Genomic DNA, 23888 nt, shown 5'->3' on the forward strand with positions numbered 1-23888 from the left:
TTTTATTATTTTTTGTATGCTCAACCGTGTAGCCTTAAAATTTTGTTTTACAGAGTTTCCAGTTTAATATGTCATGTAAAAAATATTCCTATAGCAAGGTCTTCTGGATAGGAAAGGAAGCAGAAGCGCCAGTTTCCCTTGGCTTTAAATTCAAAGATAAGCACTGAATTGCCTGGTTAAACTGGGACTTTATTCCATATGCTGATCTGAATAACTCTTGCCTCTGTCTTGTAGCTTGCACTAGAGTAAGTCAACAGCATTTCTGCTCATGTTTTTGTAGTGAGTCTGGCCTGTGGATTTGCTAGTCTGCTTCTCAAAAGCTCATCTCTGCACCTTGTTCCTTAGTGTTGGAGACGTGCTGATGCTGGCTGGGTATTTCCACTAAAACAGGAAGGCATGCTTCATACCATATAAATGGATTATTTCTTGTGAACAATAACTTTCCTGGACTAGGCCTTTTTTTTTTTTTTCTTATCAGAAAGATTGAAAAACTTTCTGAGATTCCTTTAGTGCCTTGATCAAGTTGTCTGGTTTTTTTCACGGTACAGCAATGTCACAATAAAAGCAGGTATAGAAAAAAGAGAGCAAATAGAAAGATACACCTAACAGCTGTGACTAACAAAAGGAATATATTTCATTGCATAGTATTTCTTTTGAAATTCACTCACTTTATAGAATAAAGGGGAGAAAACCCCACACCACGGTACACTGTAAATTATTCAATTAAATGAATGCACACTGTGTGTGCAGACTTTCTTTTCAGCCTTTTCTAAATGGGAGCTGCCAAAAGTTTCATGAAACTGTTGCGCTCATAAATTGTTTAGCAGATCTGATACACTCTTCTTGAAAGAAATATGCTGGGATCTGTAGCTTTAGTAATTTGATATGGTTTTAATATGTTGGTTTTTTTTTTCTTTCCAAATGCATACAGAACATTTGGCCTCCCTCAGAAATAGAACTATAAGTAACATCTGCTTCTTAATGAGGAGAGAGCAGTGAGGGGCTTGTGTATATTTTTGGCAACAACTAACTCCACTGAATAGTAACATCACATTGGTATGTGCAGGTGACAGAATCATCTACAGAGTCATTTTGATGACTGTAACCATGAATCTGAAGATTCATGGTTAAATATTTTAATGTCAGCAGGGCTTTAAGTCCCTATTGGAAATTGAGGGGAAAAGGCTTGTGACAGGACAGGACCCTGAGTCAGCCAGAACTTTGGGCAAAAAAAACGCAGCTCTTTCTTGAAGGTCAGGCTTAGTCAGGGACTTTATGAATTGCACCAGCCCCTTCTCATCTCTAGGAAATTCTTCCTCTCCTCTCTGAGTTTTGGCTGCCTGCTTCTCAGGACACATCTTCCCAGACATCACAAACTTTTCAAGGCTGTGTCTTGCCTGCCACATCTTCCCTTCTCCTGTGTCTCCCTGGGAAGAGTCAGTGGCACCCCAAGCAAAGGGGCCTCAGAAGTAAAGCTGGAGGAAACATGGAGCCTCCCCCAGGGCTTTCACCTTTGGCACAAGAAACAATTGTAAACCAAAAAAAAGCCCCCATGGAAAAATGAAAATATTCCTCTTACAGGATTTCTGCCTTTTTCCTGTACTAAAAAGACCAATTATTGCTTCATCTCCTGACTGGATGGCTGCCATAACAAATAGCAAAAAGCATTTGTATTAGTCAGCTGTACATGAAGGGATGTTCTTTGCTATTCTATGCAGTAAAATAGAAATATCTAAAGCATATACAAAATTATAAAGATTGATGTGACATGCCACAGACTCATCAAAATAGAGATGACTTCCTCAGGCTCTGAAAGTTCTGTCCAGAGGGCCTGTTCCATTAAGAGAAATAGCAACATTGCACGCTTCAATTTGTGTGCAAATTTAATTACAGCAGATGCACAGGCTGGGCCCCACACGCTGCTGGCATCTCACTTGTCAGAACAGGTGATTTTACTCTGAGTTATCTTTGCTTGGGAAGCATTAACTGCTGGAATGATCATGGGACTGAAATACTGGTGCTTTTCTATTATTTTCTTTTTTTTTTCCTTTTCCCCTTCTTACAACACAAAAAAGCTTAAAACCTTGTCTCTTAAAAATTCCCCCTCAAAGTGGTTGTTAAGAATATAGTCAACTTTTGCCAGTTGGGTCATAATTTTTTCATGGGAGATGAGGCTGGGACAAGCATTTATGAGGAACCTACCTCTCTACACACAAGATCTTACCCTAGCATTACAGAGATGTGTACTTTGATAGATTTTTTCGTGGGAAAAGGCTATTTTTCATAGTTAATATGCACACAACTCTTGCTGCTGGCTGTGCAACACTGGTTTTATACTCCATATGAGCAGCACCTCCAAGCTGTTCAGCATTCCTGCAGGTTTCTTTAGCATCACGCACTTTCATTTGCTGTTGCTGTGTTGCTGACATCTCCGTGGACCAAGCTGTTCATTGCTCATGAGCAATTCCTTCATGTAGGCACGTGTTGTTTTCTTTATGTCAGAGTCCTTCAAAATACCAAAACCCAATTTTCTGTCTTATTAAGTTTCTATAGGCCAGTATCTTTCAGGAACACAACAGAAGTTGGTGAGACCCTGTGAGGATTCTGGGAGGGTTATTCACACACTTGGGAGCCATCACAGTCATCTCATTTCTACCCAGCTACTAAATATAATTTCACAGGTTTTTGTGCTTCTGAGTACTTCTACCTGCCTTGTTGTTTGTAAGAAAAATGCATCTTGTCACAACAGGCAAAACAACAAACCAATCTTCCAAGAAGAAAATCTTCTGGGATGAGGCATGAAAATCACAAGGATTTTTTACCTTTTCCCTAATTTTGCCTCTTTAACTTTTGCTTCCTGCTTTGTGTCAGCTTATCAAAAGTGCAGTGTAGGTGAGGGGACTCAGCTGATCTTGCTGCTTACTTATCCAGGGTCATGACAGTATGGATAAAGCAAGCTATGATGTTTATTCTAGAAATGGACCAAATGCTGCGTGTTCATTGGAACATCTGTGAGTTTGGCTTGATGACAAGTCCCAGAGCAACACAAGAAACCCAATGTTTTGCTCCTGCAGCTTAGTAGTTCTGATGTGTGTTTAATCAAATTAATGGTAAGAGGAATAAGACTTAATAGATAATAAAAAAAAAAAAAAAAAAAAAAAAAGCCCTAAACAAATCTAAGCCTAAAATATGAAACTGAATTTCCATTATGAGAGGTAGCATGCAAGTTGAATAACAGAAAAAGAGAAATTATCAGCTTGCTTTCTGATCTTTAGAGCTAAACTGAGTAAAGAAAATAGAACAGATTGTATGATCTTAGAATTTACCAGCAGAATGGTATTTAGTGTTTACAAAATCAGAGATGGGAGATCAACACCATTGTACTTTGGGACATGCAACAGAGTGTTGCACTGAGGAAAAGGTTTATTTATTGTAGTGAATATGATTCATTGTTTAACAAACTAGAGATTTATATCTGTTTCTGTGGCTTAATAACTTTAGCAACATTTCTCAATTGCATATGGAATATAATGCAGGACTCTGGTGCTCATTATAAAGATTGCTCCAAGGTAGAGTTGGTAGAGGTAATACCTTTCTTTCAATCACATACTTTATCCTTTCCTGGTTAGATGCACACTGAGAATAATTGTGATTTTTCCAAATCAGAACTGGTTCTGCTTTGCCTATGACTATTTCATTCTTTAAAATCTGTATGTAGATTTTTTTACTTTAGTGAACACACTGTGAAGGATAAGCATTCAGAGCAGTTGACCATTCTTTTGTTCTTCTGCTTTTATAACTACAAAATTTATCATAACTCATATGTGAGATGAAGGCACAGCCCAGAAAGCCAACGACTGCTGAAGCTGAAACTTTATTTCAGAGATTTTTGCTCTTCTGCCTTGCAGTTTAACTCATGTAAATCATTTACAGCCTGGTTTCAGTAACAGTGGGCATCCAGAAATTCAGTTATTACCACTGGGAGTTGCAGGTATTCAGAATATTTGATGGTCCTCGACCTCTGTCTTTGTTTTTCCCACTGTGAAATGGAGACAGCAGCTTCTTCAGAGGGATGCCATGGGAGTAGTTAGTTGGGAGCTGTAAAAGATGCTGAGGAGCAAAATGGCTGAGCAGTGTTACTGCACCATTTTCAGGTTTAATCATTCAGCAAAATCACCTCTTGTTTTTGGAAATATTTATAAAATAGGAAGCGTGAAAAACAAGTTTGCTCATTTGATTACAGTGCTTGGAAAAAATCATTATTGGTCAACGTGCCTCCAACAAATGCTTTATTGGCTTTTAGGGAATTGTGAAGACAATTGAGCAACAATGCAAAAACAAGATTGTTTATCTGGCTCGAGGTTTTTGTATGGTGCATTTGCTGTGATTATCATGAATATAAAGAAGGCAGTTTCAACACTGAGCTTTTCAACCCTCAACTGCCAAAATAAATAAAATTATTTAAGTATACTCATGCTTATTTTTGCTATACATTTTTAATGAAGCAGCAATTGCCCATATTCCACTGCTGAAAATCTTATACAACTGAAAGATTTTGAAGCACTTAAAAAAGATCAAATGTGCAATAAAATGCCATGGCATTAGTCCATGGAAACACTGTGTATATTGCAAGAAGCAATGCACATGAAAAAAAATTAGTCCATTGCTTTCATTTACTTTTTTGTGATTGGGGATGGAGGGCATGACTTTGTTTTTTTTTTTAAAGTAGGCTGAGTTATGCCAAAAGTTCAGCCTAATCTACCTTTCATTAGTGAAAAGAATATTTGCCCCAGAGTCATTGATGCTGTAGTCATGGGGACAGTCTCAAAGAGTACTGCAGAAGGTGTGGAAGTTTGTTAAGGAGGATACATGACTCATCTGTATCAATTTCCCAGAGCAGATTCTTAAGGCTGTAATGAGTCAGCTCTCTGGTACCTGGAATAAATCAAGTAGTGTTCTGCAAATTGCTGGTAAGGGATGGTGGCTTCTTTTCAGTGTTGTTTTTGGTGGTGTTAAATCACTGGCCACAGAGTTTACCTGAAGTTTTTTCGTCTTGATACAGCTGTTTTAACAGCTAGTACAAGTATGATCCCCATCCTCTGAAAGATTCAAGTTCTTCCTTCAGTTCTTTCACTGGATTTTCACTGGTTATTGGGAATTCTTGAGAATGATCACCAGGCTGCTCCAGAAATTCCCCAGTCTACACCAAAAACAAGCAACTGAGGAATGCATTTGTTATAAAATACACCCTACTTTGCTGTGAGTGTGAAAATAAGTACTGTCTTGATCAGCATTCTGGTGATTAGCATCACTTTTCAAGTGATACAGATTTTGAAGATAAGGTTGAACTTCAGCACTTTACACAAAAGACCTTGAAAATATGAAATCAAAACCATGCATTGGTATTCCATAACTTCATGCTTTGTTGATATCAGAACCAGTTGGCTTTAATTTCCTTAAGTATACAAGGTCATAATCCAGAAATCAAGCGGGAGCAAAAGAGTAAGTTGCTAACTATCTATAGACAGAGGAGAAAAATGCATTTTCCTAAAATGTCATTAATTTCTGCTGAATGATTTGATTTATCCTGTCTTCTCCAATGCTATTACCTGAAAGAGTTTGCCTTCAGATGCTGCAGGCACAGCTGTGCTAGAGCTGCCTGTTGCAATGCAGTTTTTTGTTTGTCCACCAGAGATCTGGAAATCCATTTCCTATCTGTATATTCATATATGCATATGTTCATTTTTCAGTATACAAACGTAGCTCAGATGATTGAACAAGAAGAAACTGTCAGTGTATATGAGTGGTTAGCACAAAAAGACACTTCCTGCAGAAGTTGCACCCGTATATTATGCAAGTTTCCACGTAAGCATGACTGCCATGCACCTGTGCCTGAAGGCTGTTTAGCCAGCTTGGCCATCAGTGAATGCTGAAAATTATTAAAATGGCTGTCTCTCAACGAATTGGGGGTTTAAGAAGCTCTGTCATTTGATGATCTACCTCTGCTAAATTAACATTTCTAAATTTAAAATAATAATTTTAAAAAACCCTCCTTGTTTTCCAAGATTCTGACCTAGGTACATTATTTTTAGTGAAATAAACATGCTGGATTTTTTTTGTAGAGACACTCCAAAAGGTCAAAACAATTTTCGGCTGCTACTTTGATGAAGCTTTGTGGTGAACTTACAAAGGTAATGCAAAAGCTCTGACTGCTTAGAGGGTGTCATTTTAAGATAAACCACAACTGTTTTAGCACCAGTGGCAAGTCTGATGTCAGAGAATAGTGAGAGAATCATAGAATGGTTTGGGTTGGAAGGGACCTTAAAAATGTTGTAGTTTCAACCTCCCTTGTGGGGGGGGCAGGAGCACCTTCCACTATCCCAGGTTGCTCCAAGCCCCATCCAACCTGGCCTTGATGTCCAATATCAAAGTTACTACTTTGTCAAAATGGTTCTGATGATGTCTTACTGTAATATGTCATGGAAGTGACAACTAATATATCATATGATAAAGTAAAACATCCCCTGAGCAAGGTACAGGAATGATAAATTTTGTTAATATGTTATTCCCATTATATTATCATCAGTCAGATGATGATTTAGTATGATGCACCATCAGAAAAACTCAGTGTTATGCTATCTGGGGATTACAAGGTCTAAATCCAGCTGACTTACAGAACAAAAGGTATTCCAGTGCCACCATTCACAAGCCTCAATTAAAGTATATCAAGATACAGAAAGAAGTACAAAAGTCTAGGAAGGGCAATACTAAGAAATGTCAGAAGCAGATCCTCAGTGTCTGTAAGCCAGATTACACCGGTATAAACACCAATATATGAAACTGGCCTTGCCACTGGTGTGACTGGAGCTGCCATCAGACTCATCAGTCAGGGCTTTGCTCTGGTGAGTTGCTGATGAGAGTGAGGTAGAAGCCAGTTTGATGTTCAGTGCCCTTTACTCAGGCAGCTGGCAGAGATCTGGGTGAGTGTGGGTATCTGCAGGAAGGCTTGACCACATTCCTGTGCCAAACTATTCATCATCCAACAGATGGTTATCCTATTATTCTACAATTTGCATACTGCCACACTGCAGTGATCTATGGGCAGTGCCACTGTGTCACTACACCAAATAGAAATATCAGAGAAGCTTTGTTGTGAAGCAGCCCTAACTTGGACTGAAAACTACTCTCTTATGTGTTCATTTCTTTGACAGTTTTTTGGTGATACACTTCATCTGTGTTTCTGAAATTACAGTCTGATAACACTGTGCTCTGCTGCAATGGGTAAGAGCTGGACTCCATGTTCCTTGTGTGTCGCTTCCTACTCAGAAAATTCTGTGAATCTGTGGGACACCTTCCTGGAGGTGGGAAGAATTTATTTCATTTATTTATTTCATTTATTTTATTTAATGAAGCCCTGTGTCCTGGGGCTCCATTACAGACATCAGCTGCCTTTTCATGCCACAGTTATCCTGGTTCTCAGACTGCGTTCCGCAACCTCAATAGCACAGCTTCTGATCTTCTGAGAATCTCCCCAGGTGCCTTCACAATGCCTCCAGCTCCTTGCTATGCTCTTCTACCTCTCTGGTAAAGCTTGGATCCCTCCCATGCCCCTGTGGCCTCATTTAGTATCATGTTACCCATAAGCCTTCCACATCCCTATACTTGTCTCCCCAGAAGCCCAAATATTTGCCAGCTGGGAAACTTGTATTGTGCCTGAAGTTGTGCATCCTGATGGATCACTGAGCTGCTGCCTGGCCCAGAAGTACAGCAGCATCCTGAGCTCGTCTGTCAGGAGAAATACTGGGATCTCTCTGCTTTGCTTGGTACTGGTTTTCATTAAATACATGGGAAATAGGCAATGGATCAGCTATATATTTGTAGATGTCCAATGGTCCCTGAGATCTCTGCAGAGAACTGGCAGACACAAGACAGTGGGAGATCTGCATTTTCCTGAAGTGACAGCTAGTGAGCAGGTGACAATGCCAAAAGGGACACTAGAACACCATGTTTGTGATTGGTTCTAGCCTGGGATGCCTTTCCCATCTCTGCCTTCCCACCATCCATGCCTTTGAAAATGCCAGTGGTTTTGAGCCCCCAGCCTGGGGTTGGCTGGCAGAAAGATGTGCTGGGGGTGCAGCTGTGGCTCCTACACTTCCTTTCTTTGGAAAACCAGCAGGGTGGCACTGGGAGCATTTTGGCCTATTGTGGGAGAAATGGCTGTCACCATCCTCCCCTCTGCTGAGCCTCACTGCCCACCCTGCCCTTGGCAATCCCTTCCTTGTCTTTGTCCCTCTGTCCCCAGAAGGGAAGGCAGGCCATGGTGCTCAGTGTTTGACACATCCGTGGTCCCTGTCATGCTTCTTGATCCATGGCCCTCGACTCAGCTGCTTTGCCGTCATCAGCAGCTGTTCTTCCATCTCCCTTTAAATATGTAAACCATATTTTTATGCAGTATGGGCTGATCTAGACATGAAACTAACATGTTGCATGATTCCCAACAGTCTGGGAATACTTTTATTCCTTTTTTTTTCCCCTTAGTGAAATTATTTATTGCTGATGAAAGTTAGGATACTAAAATCATTACAAGATAGTGTTATGTCTCTATGGAGCAAACATAAGACCTCCACACGTTCATCCAGTAGTCAGCCTCCACTCTCTCACGGCAGTACTTTTACAGATTCTTCTCCTTAAGTACCCAATGCTTTCTCCTTTGCTAAAACTTACTAACAGGAGAACTGTTTCTTTCCTTTTGTCAAAAGGTTTGGTCAAAAAGGATATCCATAAACATGGATAGAGACATAAGAATGTAATCACAGAATCAACAACAACAACCAAATGTCTTGTGATCCTTCAGATACCCATGTACAGTTATACTCTTTCACATCAAAGAACACCTCACTTCTGATGGCTTCCTTTAAGTTTAACTTTTTAATTTTTTTTAAATTTAATTTTTAAATTTAAATTATTTTCCCCTGAAATGCTGTTGACATGCACATCACTGACTTTTTTCCAGTGACACTGTTAACCATGTGCTTCTACTTTACCTGCAAACAGACTGAGATGATGGGAAGAGAGTAATGGCCTGAGACAGCTGCAGTGCTTGTGAGCTTGGAAGCATGAATCCAAAAGGCAAACAAGCGGTAGATTCCAAGCAGGAATTCCAGGCTCTCAGTAATAAAAGAGTGCACATGCTGTGCACATGATGCATTCTCAGTTCAGGTTATTGAGCGTTCAGGTCTGTGGCTTGACTCCTTTAAATCAGAGGCAGGTCTTTGTATGTAACGCCCTTCACAAATATTTCTTCTCTTAAGTTTACCTAGTTACTTTTGAAAAGGTTTGAATTTTTAGAGTCCGTGACATCCCATAGCAACGTGTCTTTAAAAAAAAAAAAAGTTTTGTTAATGTTTTTAGTCTGCTGCTTTCCACTTACGTTTGATGTACCTTGGATCTATCATCCCCATCTATTGTCTGATCCATTATATTCAGGGTTTTATAGACCATTCTTAGTTTCTTTTATTCTGTGCCTTTGATCACCTATTCTGTCTGTTAGTTTCAGTGTGCTCTTTTGGAAAGTGGGATCAAGCCTGTGATCAGCAAGCAATATGCAGGAATATCCTAGGTTCCAACAGTGCTGTGCTTTCTCCTTTTCCTGATTGTTTTTACAATTTCATTCCATTTTTTCCATTACTCTGCTTTTGAGCAGGAGGTTGATAGTGTTATAGAGCCAACTCTCTGCTATAACCACAAGATCTGTCTTGAACCATGACAGCTTAGTACAGAGTTGTGTTATTTGTTATGTAAAGTTAGGAGCATTTTATTCTGTGTGCATCACTATGACACTGAATTTTGTGACGTTTTATCAATTTGCAATTCAGTATCATAAGGTTCTTTGGTATATTTTTATGGTAAATCCTCATCATCTTTACTACCATGAATACCTTAGGATTTCTAGTACCATTTTACAAGTTCCCAGTTCGGTTTGGATTATAGATTCTACATACACTGCCAGCAGGACATGAGCATTGATCTCTGGGGGATGCCACTCTAAAAACTGACCTTTTCTTTCTGACTGTTGGTTTCCCATCTTTCGACCAGCTACTTATCCATGAATTGACTGAAACTTAAATAACTAGCAAACTCCTTCAGGATAAAATGAGAAGTGACCTCACAAAAATGTGAGCAGAAAATTTAATTCATCAGTTACTAAGATATTAATTCTCCTCTGCACTTCTTGATGCAGCTGGGATGAAAACTAAAGCAGTGATACTTGCAGAGTAGCTCAGCCTCATAATAATTCTGATGATCATCCATGTGTGGTACTGCAACTCTCAGAAGAAAAGCCTAATTTTTGTGGTGTTTCCAACTTGTTTCTGGAATGAATTTTGAAGAAGCCCTAGGTAAATAAAATCTCATGTACCCTAGAGAAAGCTGTATATGAATTCATTATTCTGTCTAGAACAGCATCCCAAAGAATAGAATATGAAAATGTTTACTGGAGATAGTATTATAGCCTATATAGTGTTAATTTTACATTTAAATCCATTGCAGTGTGCTCTCCCTTTCCAAGTTCCCAGATGCTTCTGAGTTTTTACTGGCCACTTCATATTGTATGGTGTGGAAGGAATTATGGCAGGGGTTCAGCAGCAAGGCAGAATGAATGATCTGGGGATTATGGCAGCACAGAGAGAGGCCACTTGATTCCTGAAACTTGGGAAGTGTTTGCTGTCCATGTCAGCTAGATATGAGTGTGGAAATCACTAGCTGTGAAGTCTTTAATGATAGATAATAACATCCAGTGTTCAAGCAGTGCACGGCAACAGTTTATTTTTGATCCAATAATAAATACTTTGTGAAGCCCTGGGCAAGCCAGGGGCATAATTTCAGAGATGAGCCTTCCTTGATACTTTTAAGGAAAGACAGTGCCTGGTTAAGTTCTTTTTTTTCAACTTAAATTACTTGAGTTTAGAGAAATATTTGTGTTTGGTAATTCAGTTCTGCTGAAGAATGGACCATGTAGCAAATTCCTTTGTTGCAGAGTTGTGCAACGTAAGGTATCCTTCAAATAAGCATCTCAGAACAAAAAAAATCCTTTTCACCTTTTCCATTGACTTTGGTAGGACCCCTTGTGTAAGCAAAGTGGATGGGCTGGATGTGCAGATTGAAGGACTCTGGAGGAGTAACTCTCAAGAAATTGGTTACAGCTGTAATGGGAGCTGTGCTGACACAGCTGGCAGATAGCTTGAAATTGATGCTCTTGAAAAGAGATAGATCTTTGCCAGAAATATTAGTTTCAAGGAAAAATGACATTTTTTCCTATCATTACTGTCAAATAGTGCTATAGTTTCTAAACTGGCTTTGGTAGAGATGCATGCTCCTGATATTTAATTTCAGAAGGAGAAAGGGTTTCTCTGTGATTGAGAGCCAAGCACACAATACTGTAAAATGGATTCTTAATCCTAAAGAAATGTAAAATCCCACTCTCTAAAACAGTATGAGGCTCCTTGGCCCTACCAGTCTCATCATTACTTTTCAAGAGACCAGTCTCAAAGAGATTTTCCAAAATACTTGGGTTTATCTGTCCGTGTACACTTGACTGGTTCTCATCAGGGCTCTGAGGACACCACCAGTCCTTACTGACCTGCCTGGCCTGGAATGAACAAAGACTTCGTAATTTAAAAACTAAACAAATATTTTAAAACTTAACTAATATTTCTGGCAAAAAATCCATGATTTTCAATGAGCACCTTGTAGATAAAGGCATCCTGTCTATCAAGAAAAGATGTATAGTCCAGTTCATTACACAAACAAGAGGCAATGGTATCAACCACTTGTATTTGGGAGTTTGCTGTGTCTTTGTATCAAGTTCCTTAAATTGCCCTGTCAAGAAAATACGAAGGCAGGATAGATGTAAATGGTCAAAAATAAGCACTACCATTTCACTTATGTGGATTTTGAGGGTCAGAACTATGCATTTTTAACAGCCTTCTTATGATCTCTCAGCCCCAGGTAAGATCAGTGCCTCAGAGCAGGCAAGGGCCTGCATGCTGAAGGGCTTTGTTTCAAAGGAAATAAATGCTGCTGCCACTCCAAATGAGAATCTCCACTGTACTAGAGAGTGTTCCTGATTTCGTAATTCTCTGAATTTTAGCAAAGTAATTTAATATTTTAATTCTTTAATTTTTTGAGCTAAAAGGTCACAGGGTAGGATATATCTGCCTTGCTGGAGGTTTGCATGTCTGCGTAGCACTACCCAATGCATCCATCTCATGGCCTTTAGGAAGACAAAATGCAGGTTGGTGTGGAGTATTTTGGAGAATCACCCTGATACACTTCTGATCAGTGCTGGTTAATGTGAAGTGTTTCTGATGATCTGTGGTCAGACATTTTATCTTGTCTGCTTTAATTCTGCCAATATTTTCAGTGCTGATTCTTTCCATCCATCAAGAGCTTTCCCTCTTTTGGAAGACACAAACAGATATGCAGTGTAGGGGTTAACAGACACTAAAATTAACATGTTCTCAAAGCCATAAATAACTTGTTCTGAAAATTTGAATAGCTAACTTAAGGGGAAAAATCAAGTTCCACATATTTAACTTCAGCATTGTTAATCAGGATATTTGAAAGAAAATTAATATTTTCCCAGAGATTAAAAGCAAATTCAGTCTTTTTGAAAATCAGGGGGATTTATTCATTTCAATTCTGAGGGAAATGAGACTGGTAGAACTGACTGGAATTTGGCATAATGAGCGCAAATTCCGAAATGCTTTTTCAGAGCAGTTTTGTTATCTTGCCATGTAGTTCCTCTGATATTTCAATAGACACAACAGAAGACTGTTGATAGTACTGAATAGTTCTAAATTATGATTTTGAGGATGTTAAATTCTGACTGCTTGTAGGTTTGCTCATGAAAAATTTGAGCATCAAATAAAAGCATCACTCCAGTAAAGTGGCAGAAGGTTTTTGTACAGAATGATGAATTATGTCCAATATTTAAAACTAACTATCTTTCATTAATTTTGTCTCTCTTCACTCTGAAGTTCTTTTTTCCCCCCTGTTTCTGTCACTGAGCTACAGACAGGTACTATACTTGTGTCTTGGAAAATGATTGCACGATCCAGTGACATCGCACATGAAGGAGCAGTAACCGACAGATGCACAGGAGTTCCCGTGCCAGATCAGACTAATGGTATACACAGTTCAGCACCTTTTCTCCCAGAACTAGACAGTTCTAGATACCTGTGCACCTGGGTCTGATGGGTTAGCTCCTCAGCATTTAGGAGAACTGCAGCCAGTGCTGTGACAGTCCCTCTGAAGTTGTCTGTCATTCCAGGAAAATCCAGAACAGGCTTTTCAACAGGAACAGGCATTTCTCACATCTCTGGGGCACGGTGAGCCTGGTGCACCTGCTGGGTTTGCTTCTGGCTGCTGCTGTGTGCTGCTGCCTGTGCACATGCAGTAGGAATTCACACACACCTTGCCTTCAGTTCTGTATCTCAGGCTCTCAGTGCTACCACTCCTCACTTTAATGAGTTATCAGGGCATGCCAGAAGTTCTGGGCATCTAAAAGGCTTCCTCCTTTGTTTCTTCACATCACACATTTTGAGCTTGCTGATACATCCCAACCTTTTTTTGGTAGAATAATGGGCTGTAGCTGCCAGCTACATTGTTCAACTGGAGTTTAGAAATATGGTTTGATTTTTAATTAAAGGAACTGTTAATGCCTCCTGGTTTTAAAGAGATGTCTAACATGCAGAATAGAAAAAAAAATCAGACCAGAGAAAGCAAAAACACAGTTGTGGCCACACAAGACATCATAGGCACTTTTTGGTGCTGTGAGCTCAGAGGAGAGATGGCATTTTGTGAAGACTGTCTCTCTTTCATGCATGGCCTGAGGTAAAGAATGAGGTGTTCTGCACCATGGAGTTCCAGTCCTGCCTTCAAATGTGTGGCAAACTGTGCTGTTGCCAGTTCTGCAGGGAAAGCGAGCGTGTGTGTAGGTGTGGCTGAGGGGTAAATTTCATTTCAAGGGCTCATCTCTGAACTCTTCTACAAGCTCAGCAATGGGAGCCTAATATTATAATTCCAAGGGGACCCTTGATGCTGCGTGGTAAAATTGCTTATTAAATTACAATCACAAAAAAAATGAGGAGATAGGCACTGCTCAGCTGGCAGCATACAGGAAAAAAGGCTGAATTCTAATTATTTGAACAGTGGAGTTAGTGTTATTTCACTGTGTGAAAATAAAATTAGGTTATCACTGATATCATTATTAATGTATGAGATGAAGCAGGAAAACAATTTGTTTCCTAACACCCATTCTGCCCCTCCTCCCAAACCCCCGCAACGCCCCCCCCCAAAAAAAAAAAAAAAGAGAGAATTACCTAAAAGCAAATAAGGCTTTCTAATGCAGGCAGCTCTGAGAGATTTCATTGCTATAGCAGCAAAGTGATGATTTATAAATTATCTTGATTTGAAGGTGAGGCGTTGTGTAAACAGTAAGTATTGCTTTTATTATTTCCCCCGTTAGATTAAAATATAAAAAGGCATATCCAGTATCAGTAGCACTGTTTTTTACTCTAATCAGAAATGGGAAATGCATTTTCAGCCACTCTAAACCTTATGTGTTCTTTTATTATGCATGAGCAACTATGACTACTCTTCAGTCATATATGTTTCTTAAGGTTCTCATATTGCAATCTCCACCTTTTGAATGGCTTTCAAATAAATAAAACAACTTTTTTTGCATAAAAAGATATTCTGCAAACATAATTAAGTACTGAAATTTACATTTTTATGAATATAACAACTTCATACACAAGATGAATCCACTGTAAAAATTTTAGAGGTTTTTAGAGCCAGCACAAAAGGATTTTATTTTACATTACAACTCTGAACACATCTTATGCCCTTGAACATGAACTGCCTTGAATTTTGTTAAGATTCTGTTCTTCAGTCTCATTTTCACATGCAATGAGCCACTACTGTTTCAGTCCAAAAGGGATCAGTTGGTAAAGCTGTGTCATGAAAGTAGTTATAGAGTTTGATCAGATTCTTTAAAACTCATTTTTATTTAGCCAGGAGTCACAAATCTAGCTGCAAACACTGCTCAAGACGTGCCCTCTCTTTTGAGTATAATTTGGGAATACAAAATCAGCTTTATGGAAAGAATATAGTGTAAAGACAGTTTTCCTGTTATGTTATCCATAATATGTTATGGACATTAAATGTAAAATGTATAAATATCCAAATGCCTTTTATTCGCATGTATAGATTTGTTGTTTTACCTACAAGTAGATATTTAATTATTAACATAAGAATTTCGCTAAAATTCAAAAAACAATAAATTATTAATAAAACTCTCCAAAACAGGAATCTAACTGAGGATGGAATTACATAAGTTTGGCGATAAAATGTTTGGAAATAGAGAACTAAACCCGATCCAGTAGAAAGCAAAAGACCCATAACTCTGTGGTGTGAAGAGATATTTTTCAAGTATCTTTTGCAGTTAGACCCTAAAACCCTCTTTTTCTCAGAGGATGCATCCTTTTGGTTGGACATCCCAGTGTAAGGTGCACATTTGTGGCATCAAATAGCTGATTTTTCCTCTACCTCAGGAAGCCTGGCCTTGCATATTCCATGAAAAGGCTACTGAAACCAGACTCTGAGATCAAACACCAAGTGCTCTTACCCAATTTCTTTAGAAGGTATTAAATAAATACTTCCTGGAGAAGAGACAAGAAATCAGCCTGGCCTTTCCTTGGAGAACATCTTATCACAACTCTCCTTTGTCCCCGTTTCTTCAGTCTCATACCCAAAAACCGCTTTTAGTTGCTTCCCAAGTGAAACAGCTGTACCAGGAAGGGACGAAGAGTATCACTCACTGCAGTGCTGGTGAGGGCAGGTGGCAGCAGCTGAGGCATAAAGTCTTTTGCATCTCTGATGTGCCAGAGGAGTGCTGTGACCACCAGGATAATGGATAAATGAAAGGCAGGTAGTGGAGGTATGTGGGCAAAAATACAAAAATACCTTATTAGTGCTAAAATCAGTAAGTGGTTTACCACATGTGAGGAAGCAAAGGCTTTGAAAAAGCAGCTGTAAAAAATGTAACATGGTACAAAGGACATCTTGGCCACTGTCATGCAACATAAATGTTAACCGTGCATTTCCCATCACAAAGGAGGCGTTGGCTGAGTGGCACATCCTCACAGACACAGAGCTTGGATTTTGAACCATTTATTGGTAGAACAAACAGCTTCTCAGCCAGCTGAAGTGAGGCCTCAACAACTCACAGACAACTTTTTATACGTTCAAAGCAAATTAACAGAGATTTACATACTTGTTTTTAACTTTGGCTTCTCTCGATTGCCAAACGGATGTTCTAGTTCATTTCCCCTTTTGTTTCAGTCAGAAATACAATTATAACACTGAGCAGAATCTATTACTGCTTGTTGAAAGCAACTACTGCTGAGTGAGCTCAGCTCTGCTGACTGCTTCCTTCTACCATCTAGTGGCACCTTCACCATACTGCTTTCCTCTCTCTAAAGAGTTCCATGAGAATGATGATAAATGTACAGTCTTGAAAAGAAAAAAATATACCTTTGAAATGAGCAATGTACCTGGAGAGGAAATACCTCTTTTTTTCTGACATGGAAAAGTAGTTTTCATACAGAAACTATTTATGAGAGAATAGAAGAGATACAGTGGTGTAAAGTACTAATGTCAGAGAAAAGTCCTACATCCTGTGGTCTTGTAAACAGTAAGTTAGGCGTGTTGATTGATTCCTTACTCTTTTTTTGGTGGGACAGCTTGGCTTTTAAGTTGTAGGCTGCAGAATGACACTGTTGAATATCCTAAGGAAATGCCCATTTAGGAACACACTGGGCTTGTTTTCTGCCTGGATATTTAAAGGGCACAACAAAAATTAAAATATACCATCGAATGTAATGCTTTGAAAGTGTGCAGAACACCCATAGCTTCTTTTCTGATTACATAATTTTATTAAGAGCTTTCAGTGTTCCGTTTTGCAATAGATGTTTCTGTTTCATTTAGGGAAAAAGCTTAAATGTCAACAAACTAGGAATTTAAGGCTTGGGATGTTTTCAATCAAAAGGCGTGTTCTGATTATTTATATGACTGAACAAACATTAATCATCTCAAATGCTTTCTGCTCTTTGAACTGGGCTGTTTTCACAGAGTGCAGGTATTGGTGAATTAGACTACATATGAAATCAAATTTTTTTCGAATTCCATAAAAAGGCATATTTCTTCCTTTCCACTTGCAGCAAATTGACAAGGCAAATTGATGGAAGTCAGAATGTAGAATCTCAGAATCCAGAATTTTTTTTTCTTTTAAACATGCATTACTCTGTATCCTAATCATATTGACCAATTTTCAACCAATTTTCCAGGGTGGGAAGATCCCCATCAGGTGGACTGCTCCTGAAGCCATCGCTTACCGGAAGTTCTCCTCAGCCAGTGACGCTTGGAGCTACGGAATTGTCATGTGGGAGGTGATGTCCTATGGAGAGAGGCCATACTGGGAGATGTCCAACCAGGATGTGAGTACTGCCCAGGACTAATCTGCAACTCGTTGAAGTGTCCTTGGAAAGTTATTGCCACTCCCTGCCCTGCTTTGCTCTCCAATTCCCTTTCTAGGCTGGAATCTCAGCTCATTTAAATCATCATTATTCTGTCAACTTCAGTGGGGCAGGCTATTTATGCAACCTGAAGACTTGGCCCTCTCTAGCTCAAACCTTGACCTGCTTCCTCCCATGGAGTAAAGACTATTCCAAAGAATCATAGGCAAGTGCATGAAGTTCTCAGTGAAGTTGTAAACCAAAACTCGAGGGAATACTGGAACTATTCTGATGGAGTTGGCCCCTTATCTCCAGTACAGTCTGACACTGCCCTTCAGTGGGCACCCATGGTTAAATTCTGAAAGAATGAAGCTGCCATGAGAAATGTATTTGTCAATTCTCCTTTCTAAGAATTCAGTGCATTCTTCTTACCTTGCAAACTATGTATAGGCTTAACCACAGTGCAGGACAATAGCTCTTCCTCATAAAAAAGTTATGCTTTCTTCTGACTTTTTTTTAAATCCAAAAGCGGTGGCCAAATAAGCCTTCACAATTAAAAAAAATCCCACATTTGCTTCCAGTATAATTGAAGGTTTATTCTAGAAAAAGAAGCATGGAAAAGGGGAAATCATGGGGTTTTTTTCTCTACTGCAATTTAAATTTCACAAATTCTCTTGTTTGATGGGTCCCTGTGACAGCTCAAACTGGTACACTTGGTCTTCACACGAGCCATCAATCTCTATGTCAAAATGTGGAATATCAGCCAAGCCGCCTTAACCTCTCTTATATATGTGCTTAGAATATTTCTGCATTGGTTCTGAAGAATTGACAAGACTTTCCCAGATGGCTGTTTTTACATTGTTGCTAAGTTATTCAGCTCTTCAAGTCTGGTTGCTTGTTAAGGCTGATCGGTCATTTGGGGATAAGGATCTGAGAGAGATTTTAATTTGAAAAAATAATTTTACTGTTTCAGGAAGAAAAGGAAAAAAAACAACCAAACCCATCAGAAACAAAAAAGCAGACTATCACAAACCTCTCAATTTAGAATATATTAAATAATCAGCTACAGCATGAAGATAGCAACATTTAATTACTCCTACATCCAAAATAAAAGTATCTGTTAATACAAAATAATGCTGCAGGCCCTAATGATGCCAGTTGCTGGGGGCTTTCCCAGCAGTTCAGCAGTTCCCAGCACAAAGGACTCCTTTTCTCCTACCCACAGGACTTCAGTGCCAGAATGAGAGCAGTGAGCACCTGTGACCTTCTACATACATTTAGTGACTTCGAGTGTCATTGGAAAATTCCAAGTTATTAGACATAAAGTAAAGCTTATTTTACTGGATATTGGGATGGGCTTTTTAGTACAATAAATTACCCTGAATTCACAGGAGCTTATTTTGCAGAAATAATAGGACTTTCAAAGGTCAGTGGTACTGCACAGATGGAAGGAAAAATAACAGAGAGGGATGTGCACTAAACAGATTCATAAAAGACACAGGATGCAAACAACAGTTGATAAGGTCTTGCATGGGTATAGTCAGATGTTCTGCTACATCAAAATGTCTGCTGACATTACCATTAAAACACTTACTGAGTTTTGATCATAATAAAGCTCTTCTCTAGATAGAAATTTAAATATTTCTTGAATTGGGTGGATTTTGGTAGATCACCAAAAGTTTTCCAAGTATAAACTCTGCAGAGCCAGGTCTGGTTTTGGAGTGTTTTTTTCCCATTCCATCTTACCAACTACTTTTCTGATTATATAACTTAGGGAAGTGAACTCACTTTTTTAGACCATGGCTAAGTAAGTGATGAACACAGCTGATGTGAGAAGTTCTAAACTGGTACCTGCCACCTAAATAAACCCAGTCTGGTGTTCAGAGACTACAGCTGCTCACAGGTATCCAGAATGACTCAACACCTCTGCAAATCCAGTATCCTCTATTTATATTCCTCAGCAAGGATTTGGAAGCTGAACTTAAGGAAACTCAGTTGAAAAATGCTTCTCATAAAATTAATACTGTACATGGCATAATGCAGAGGCTTAAAAATGTTTCTAAGTTTGAGAAATGCTCTTGTTTAAGTAAATAACCATTTTATTACCGTGGTAAGTCACTTCCAAACTGTGTTGATGCTGATTAATGCACTTCTTAGATGTGTGGCAGGCACCAGAGGTGTCCATTAATTAGGGCTGCTGCACAGTCTGTCGTGTCTTATTGCTTAATTAATAAACATTAGCCAAGATATTGAACTTTCCAAGGAAACTAGTGTACTGATGAACAGATTGTGCTAAGAGCCTGGCTTGCTAATGCTCATGTGAGGGAAGGAAGATTTATATTCCATGCATTTGGTTTGTAGAACAGCTGTGAGTGAAGTCTACTGGGACACCTGTTAGAGGCCACCGTATAAATTAGTGCATGGTGCAGAGCTACAGCGTTCAAAAAGAAGAAAAAAAAAATGAAAAGAATATTTAATGGATTTGTGATTGGTATGCAAGAAAACTACTGTAGCAAACAGAATAAAACTCCTTACACTCCTGAAAGTTTCTTGTAATACTGAAAAAATAAACTTATCCTAATACAGTTCTCTCAACCCACAGATATCAAAACACTTGGCAGGCACCTGGGATTGGCTCTGTACCATGAGGCAGGAGCAGCTGCCTCTCCCTCCTGGTAAATTTTTCAGATGTCAGGAGGACACAGGGACAATGTCCCTCTGGACTCTCTTCTGTCTCAGTCTCATTAAAAAAGCTGTCAGTTAACTTTTGAAAGCAAGAATCTATGTTACTATTAATAATGAAACTATCAGGAAGATTACAGCTTCATTTTCAGATGGAATTTTTGCCAGTTGCCAATTAATTTGAAATTAAACTTGTATAAATTTCCTGTAGAAGTCCATAAAATACTGTTCAGACAATTTTGGTATCATAACCAATATATAATACTAACTCTGTGGTCAAACTTCACAGCTATGTCTAACATCAAACAAGCTGTTGCTGTATCCTTCTTGTAGATGCAGATTTCATGATTAACGTGGTGCTTTGTCAGCCTTAAACTGACATGGGAAAAAGGCATTTGAAAGGAGTTAACATGTAAAATCTTTACATGTTTTATAATATATAATTTTATATTGCTAAGAAAAACTTAATACTTCTTCCCTTTTAGGTACATGGATATCTGATTTCTCTGAACAGAGAGAGATGGGTGCTATGCACGTGGCAGAGCAAGAGCTAAAATAAATATATTAATAAATAAGGAACTAAAAAGCTCTAATTCTTCCTTTGAGACTTGATTCCCATTGCAGTATTCGACACTTATCACATCTTTACTCTTGCTTCTTAGACTCTAAAAATAATACTTGCCTCACAAGGGATACTAATGAGGCAATATTTCCAATTTATTTTTAAAATGTGCTGGTATTAATGAGAAATTATAATTATCCCAGTACCAGCTGGCATTTCTCTTCATACTGAAATGTTCTTTTTGAACAAGAGAGGAAACAAAATGCACTGTGACTTCATTTTCAAAGATATGTTAAAATAAAGTGTGGCAGAGAAAATATGTCTGGAAAATTATGGTCGCTTCTGGGTTTTTCCTGAATAAATTACTTCAGCAAAGTCTCATCAGCCCTCTATTGTTGTGTTGAGCAAATGCTGTATGTCTCATAAAAGTAGAGCAGTTTTCCTGTTGCCTTAAAAGCAAAATACATTTCATAAATTCATCATTTGCAACAGGCACAGTTAAATGTAAACATGATGGTATCTGCATTTCTGGGCTGCTAAGGATGGCCTCTTCAGTGGCCACTACCAGCTAAGCTCTGCCCCTCACTGTCAGGAGTGTTTTATGAAGCCACTTTGGACAAACTGCTTGAGATACATTAATAATAAATGTAAAAACAAATGTGAATAAAATTCCGTGCACGTGGGGTTGAGTTTCGCCCATCTTGAGTCCACGGGGACGTTTTCATCAGTGGGAGGCAAGGTTCTGAAGGAAATACTTCTCTGGCAATGGGATGGCATCTTTTCCTCTAAGAGCAGCATGTACATTACAGGACCAAGTCACCTGTGTTTATAAAACACAGACAATCAGCTGTGAGCAGGTACAGAAACCTGGTTCCATTTCCTGCCATGCCATCAAGGGGAGCTCAGGTCCTAGTGTAGCTTCATTACTCTTATTTTATTTACATATTGCTTGCAGCGTAAGTGTTAGGCATTGCTGAGCAGAGCCAACATTAATTCAGAATTCAAATAGAGAACGGGGATATATTCCAGGATAATAAGATTGAATAAATTGAAGCCAGAGCTGGTGCTGTAAAACATTGATTTGCTGTAAACAGTTTAATGTAACCCCTTCCAGCTGCATTAATATGTCTGCAGCATGTACATACATCTGTGTGAAAATGATGGATGTCTCCTTGCAGCACAGTGGGGATCAATGCAGTCGGTATGTTCCTCCTAAGTGCACTGTGTGGTTATAAATACTGTGTACAATCATTTGTACATTAGACAACATTTAGCACTAGCTGGATTTTTATGTGGGAGGGTGATGCATGTGTGGTAGGGTTGGTGTTTTTCCTAGCTTTGTTTTTGATTAGCCACTGTCTAGCTTTGCATTCTTTTTTAAACCAAAAAAATCCTGACTCTGTAATTTGTAACATCATCCCCACTGCTACCACCACTCATTGCAGAACCTACTGACCTCTCCTCATGTTTTTTAAATCTTTCATGGGATGGATCCATGTAAGCTTTCCATGGACCTTACCTACTTCTGCTAACTCCTATCCAGCCATGCTGATATGCGATCCCATTTTCAAACAGTATTTTTTACTACTTGTATTACTAAAAGTCAGCTTTCCTTCAACTCTGATCAACTGTAATTTTTCATACTTGCGATTTACCTTTGGCATCAGACCTCTTTTCTTTCCAAATCCTTACCAAACACATTTTCTAGATCTGAAGGTCTCACTCACTTTAGGGTAATACCATAATTTTATTAACTTTCGTTTAGTCATAAACATCTCGGACATCCAGGTTTCTGAGGGAATCTCCAAAATAACTGTGCTGTAACTTGGTGTGAGGGACATTGCCTGATTTAATCATACTCTAAGGATCAGCAGAAACATGTGAACACCAAGTAAATTTGTCAGGGGCCACAATGTGTATTTTTAGTGCTTAAGTGTATAGGGGCATTGCCGCATACAAACGCTGTGTCAGAATGCAAATATTACAGCATGCTGAGATGCAGTGGCCACACCAGGTGAGTTTGTGGCTCCTGAAGTAGATGAAAATGATGGTGATTTTGGTGAGTTCTTTATTCCCCTTCTCCATTCTCAGCTGTTTGAAGAGGATGACCAGAGAGCCTAAAAAAGTTCCTACTGTGTTTCATATGCCTACAAAATATTTCATGTCTCCTCTGGTCACACCCCTGCCAGTCCTGATTCCCTGAGTGAAGCCCCAGCAATGCATCAAGTGAGGGTGGCTGTGCCATTAATAATTTATCCTCCCTGGTTTCTAATTGTCAGTGTCGGCCTGTCCTTTCAGTTTAATGCCTGGTAATCATACACATTGTATTTCTGTAGGTTATACTGTCCATTGAAGAGGGCTACAGGCTTCCAGCTCCCATGGGCTGCCCAGCTTCTCTTCACCAACTAATGCTTCACTGCTGGCAGAAGGAGAGGAACCACCGTCCCAAATTCAGTGACATTGTCAGCTTCCTGGACAAGCTGATCCGCAATCCCAGCACCCTTCATACCCTAGTGGAGGACGTACTTGTGTAAGACTCTATTTGGTACATTTTGTTTTTTCATAACACATAGTGGCTATCATTATGTGGTTTAGGGCATTACATAGGAGTGGGAGGACCACAAAGTTCTGAGTTCCTAAAGTCATGCAGGTTCAAATCATTTTAAGTCCTTTTTAAGGTTTGCTTTATTGTTAATACACTGTTGTAGAAGGAGGTTTTTTTCATTTCTATAAATATTAGGCTTTTTTATTATAATTTTGGCTAAGTTCTGTTTGTGCACGGTCTATCCTTAATCTTTGTGAATCTCTTTGTTCTTTTTTTTGGTGAGTATGTTTTTCCTATGTGCCTGTTTTCTCTTTGTAATTTTTTTTCTCCATTCAACAGCCTGTCTCTCTATCTGACAGTGCTCAAGCAATTTGTGAACTGTGTCTTAGCTTGCTAAATCTTTATTTATCTGCAGCAGAAGGGCAGCAGTGACAAATAAGAGATTATGCTGTTACCATTCCACAACAAATTCTTGATACTGTTGCCCAGGGGTTTTTTTCATTAATATTACAGAAATGAATGC

At 39.0% G+C, this 23888-nt stretch overlaps 1 protein-coding gene across 1 annotated transcript in view; it reads left to right on the forward strand.

The window, feature by feature from the left end:
- The window catches only part of LOC121673383 (ephrin type-A receptor 6), a gene marked incomplete at its 5' end in the record, with an annotated part of 112050 nt that overhangs the window by 73116 nt on the left and 15046 nt on the right, over positions 1-23888 (forward strand). The window contains 2 exons of the mRNA XM_042046657.1: positions 17409-17558; positions 23157-23350. Coding sequence (XP_041902591.1) covers positions 17409-17558; positions 23157-23350 — 344 coding nt within the window. The remainder of the gene's footprint in view (positions 1-17408; positions 17559-23156; positions 23351-23888) is intronic.

Source organism: Corvus kubaryi, unplaced genomic scaffold (genome assembly GCF_017639235.1).
Source record: "Corvus kubaryi isolate FWS band 111438036 unplaced genomic scaffold, C.kubaryi_AGA036_p1.0 65375, whole genome shotgun sequence".
NCBI classification, from domain to species: Eukaryota; Metazoa; Chordata; class Aves; order Passeriformes; family Corvidae; genus Corvus; species Corvus kubaryi.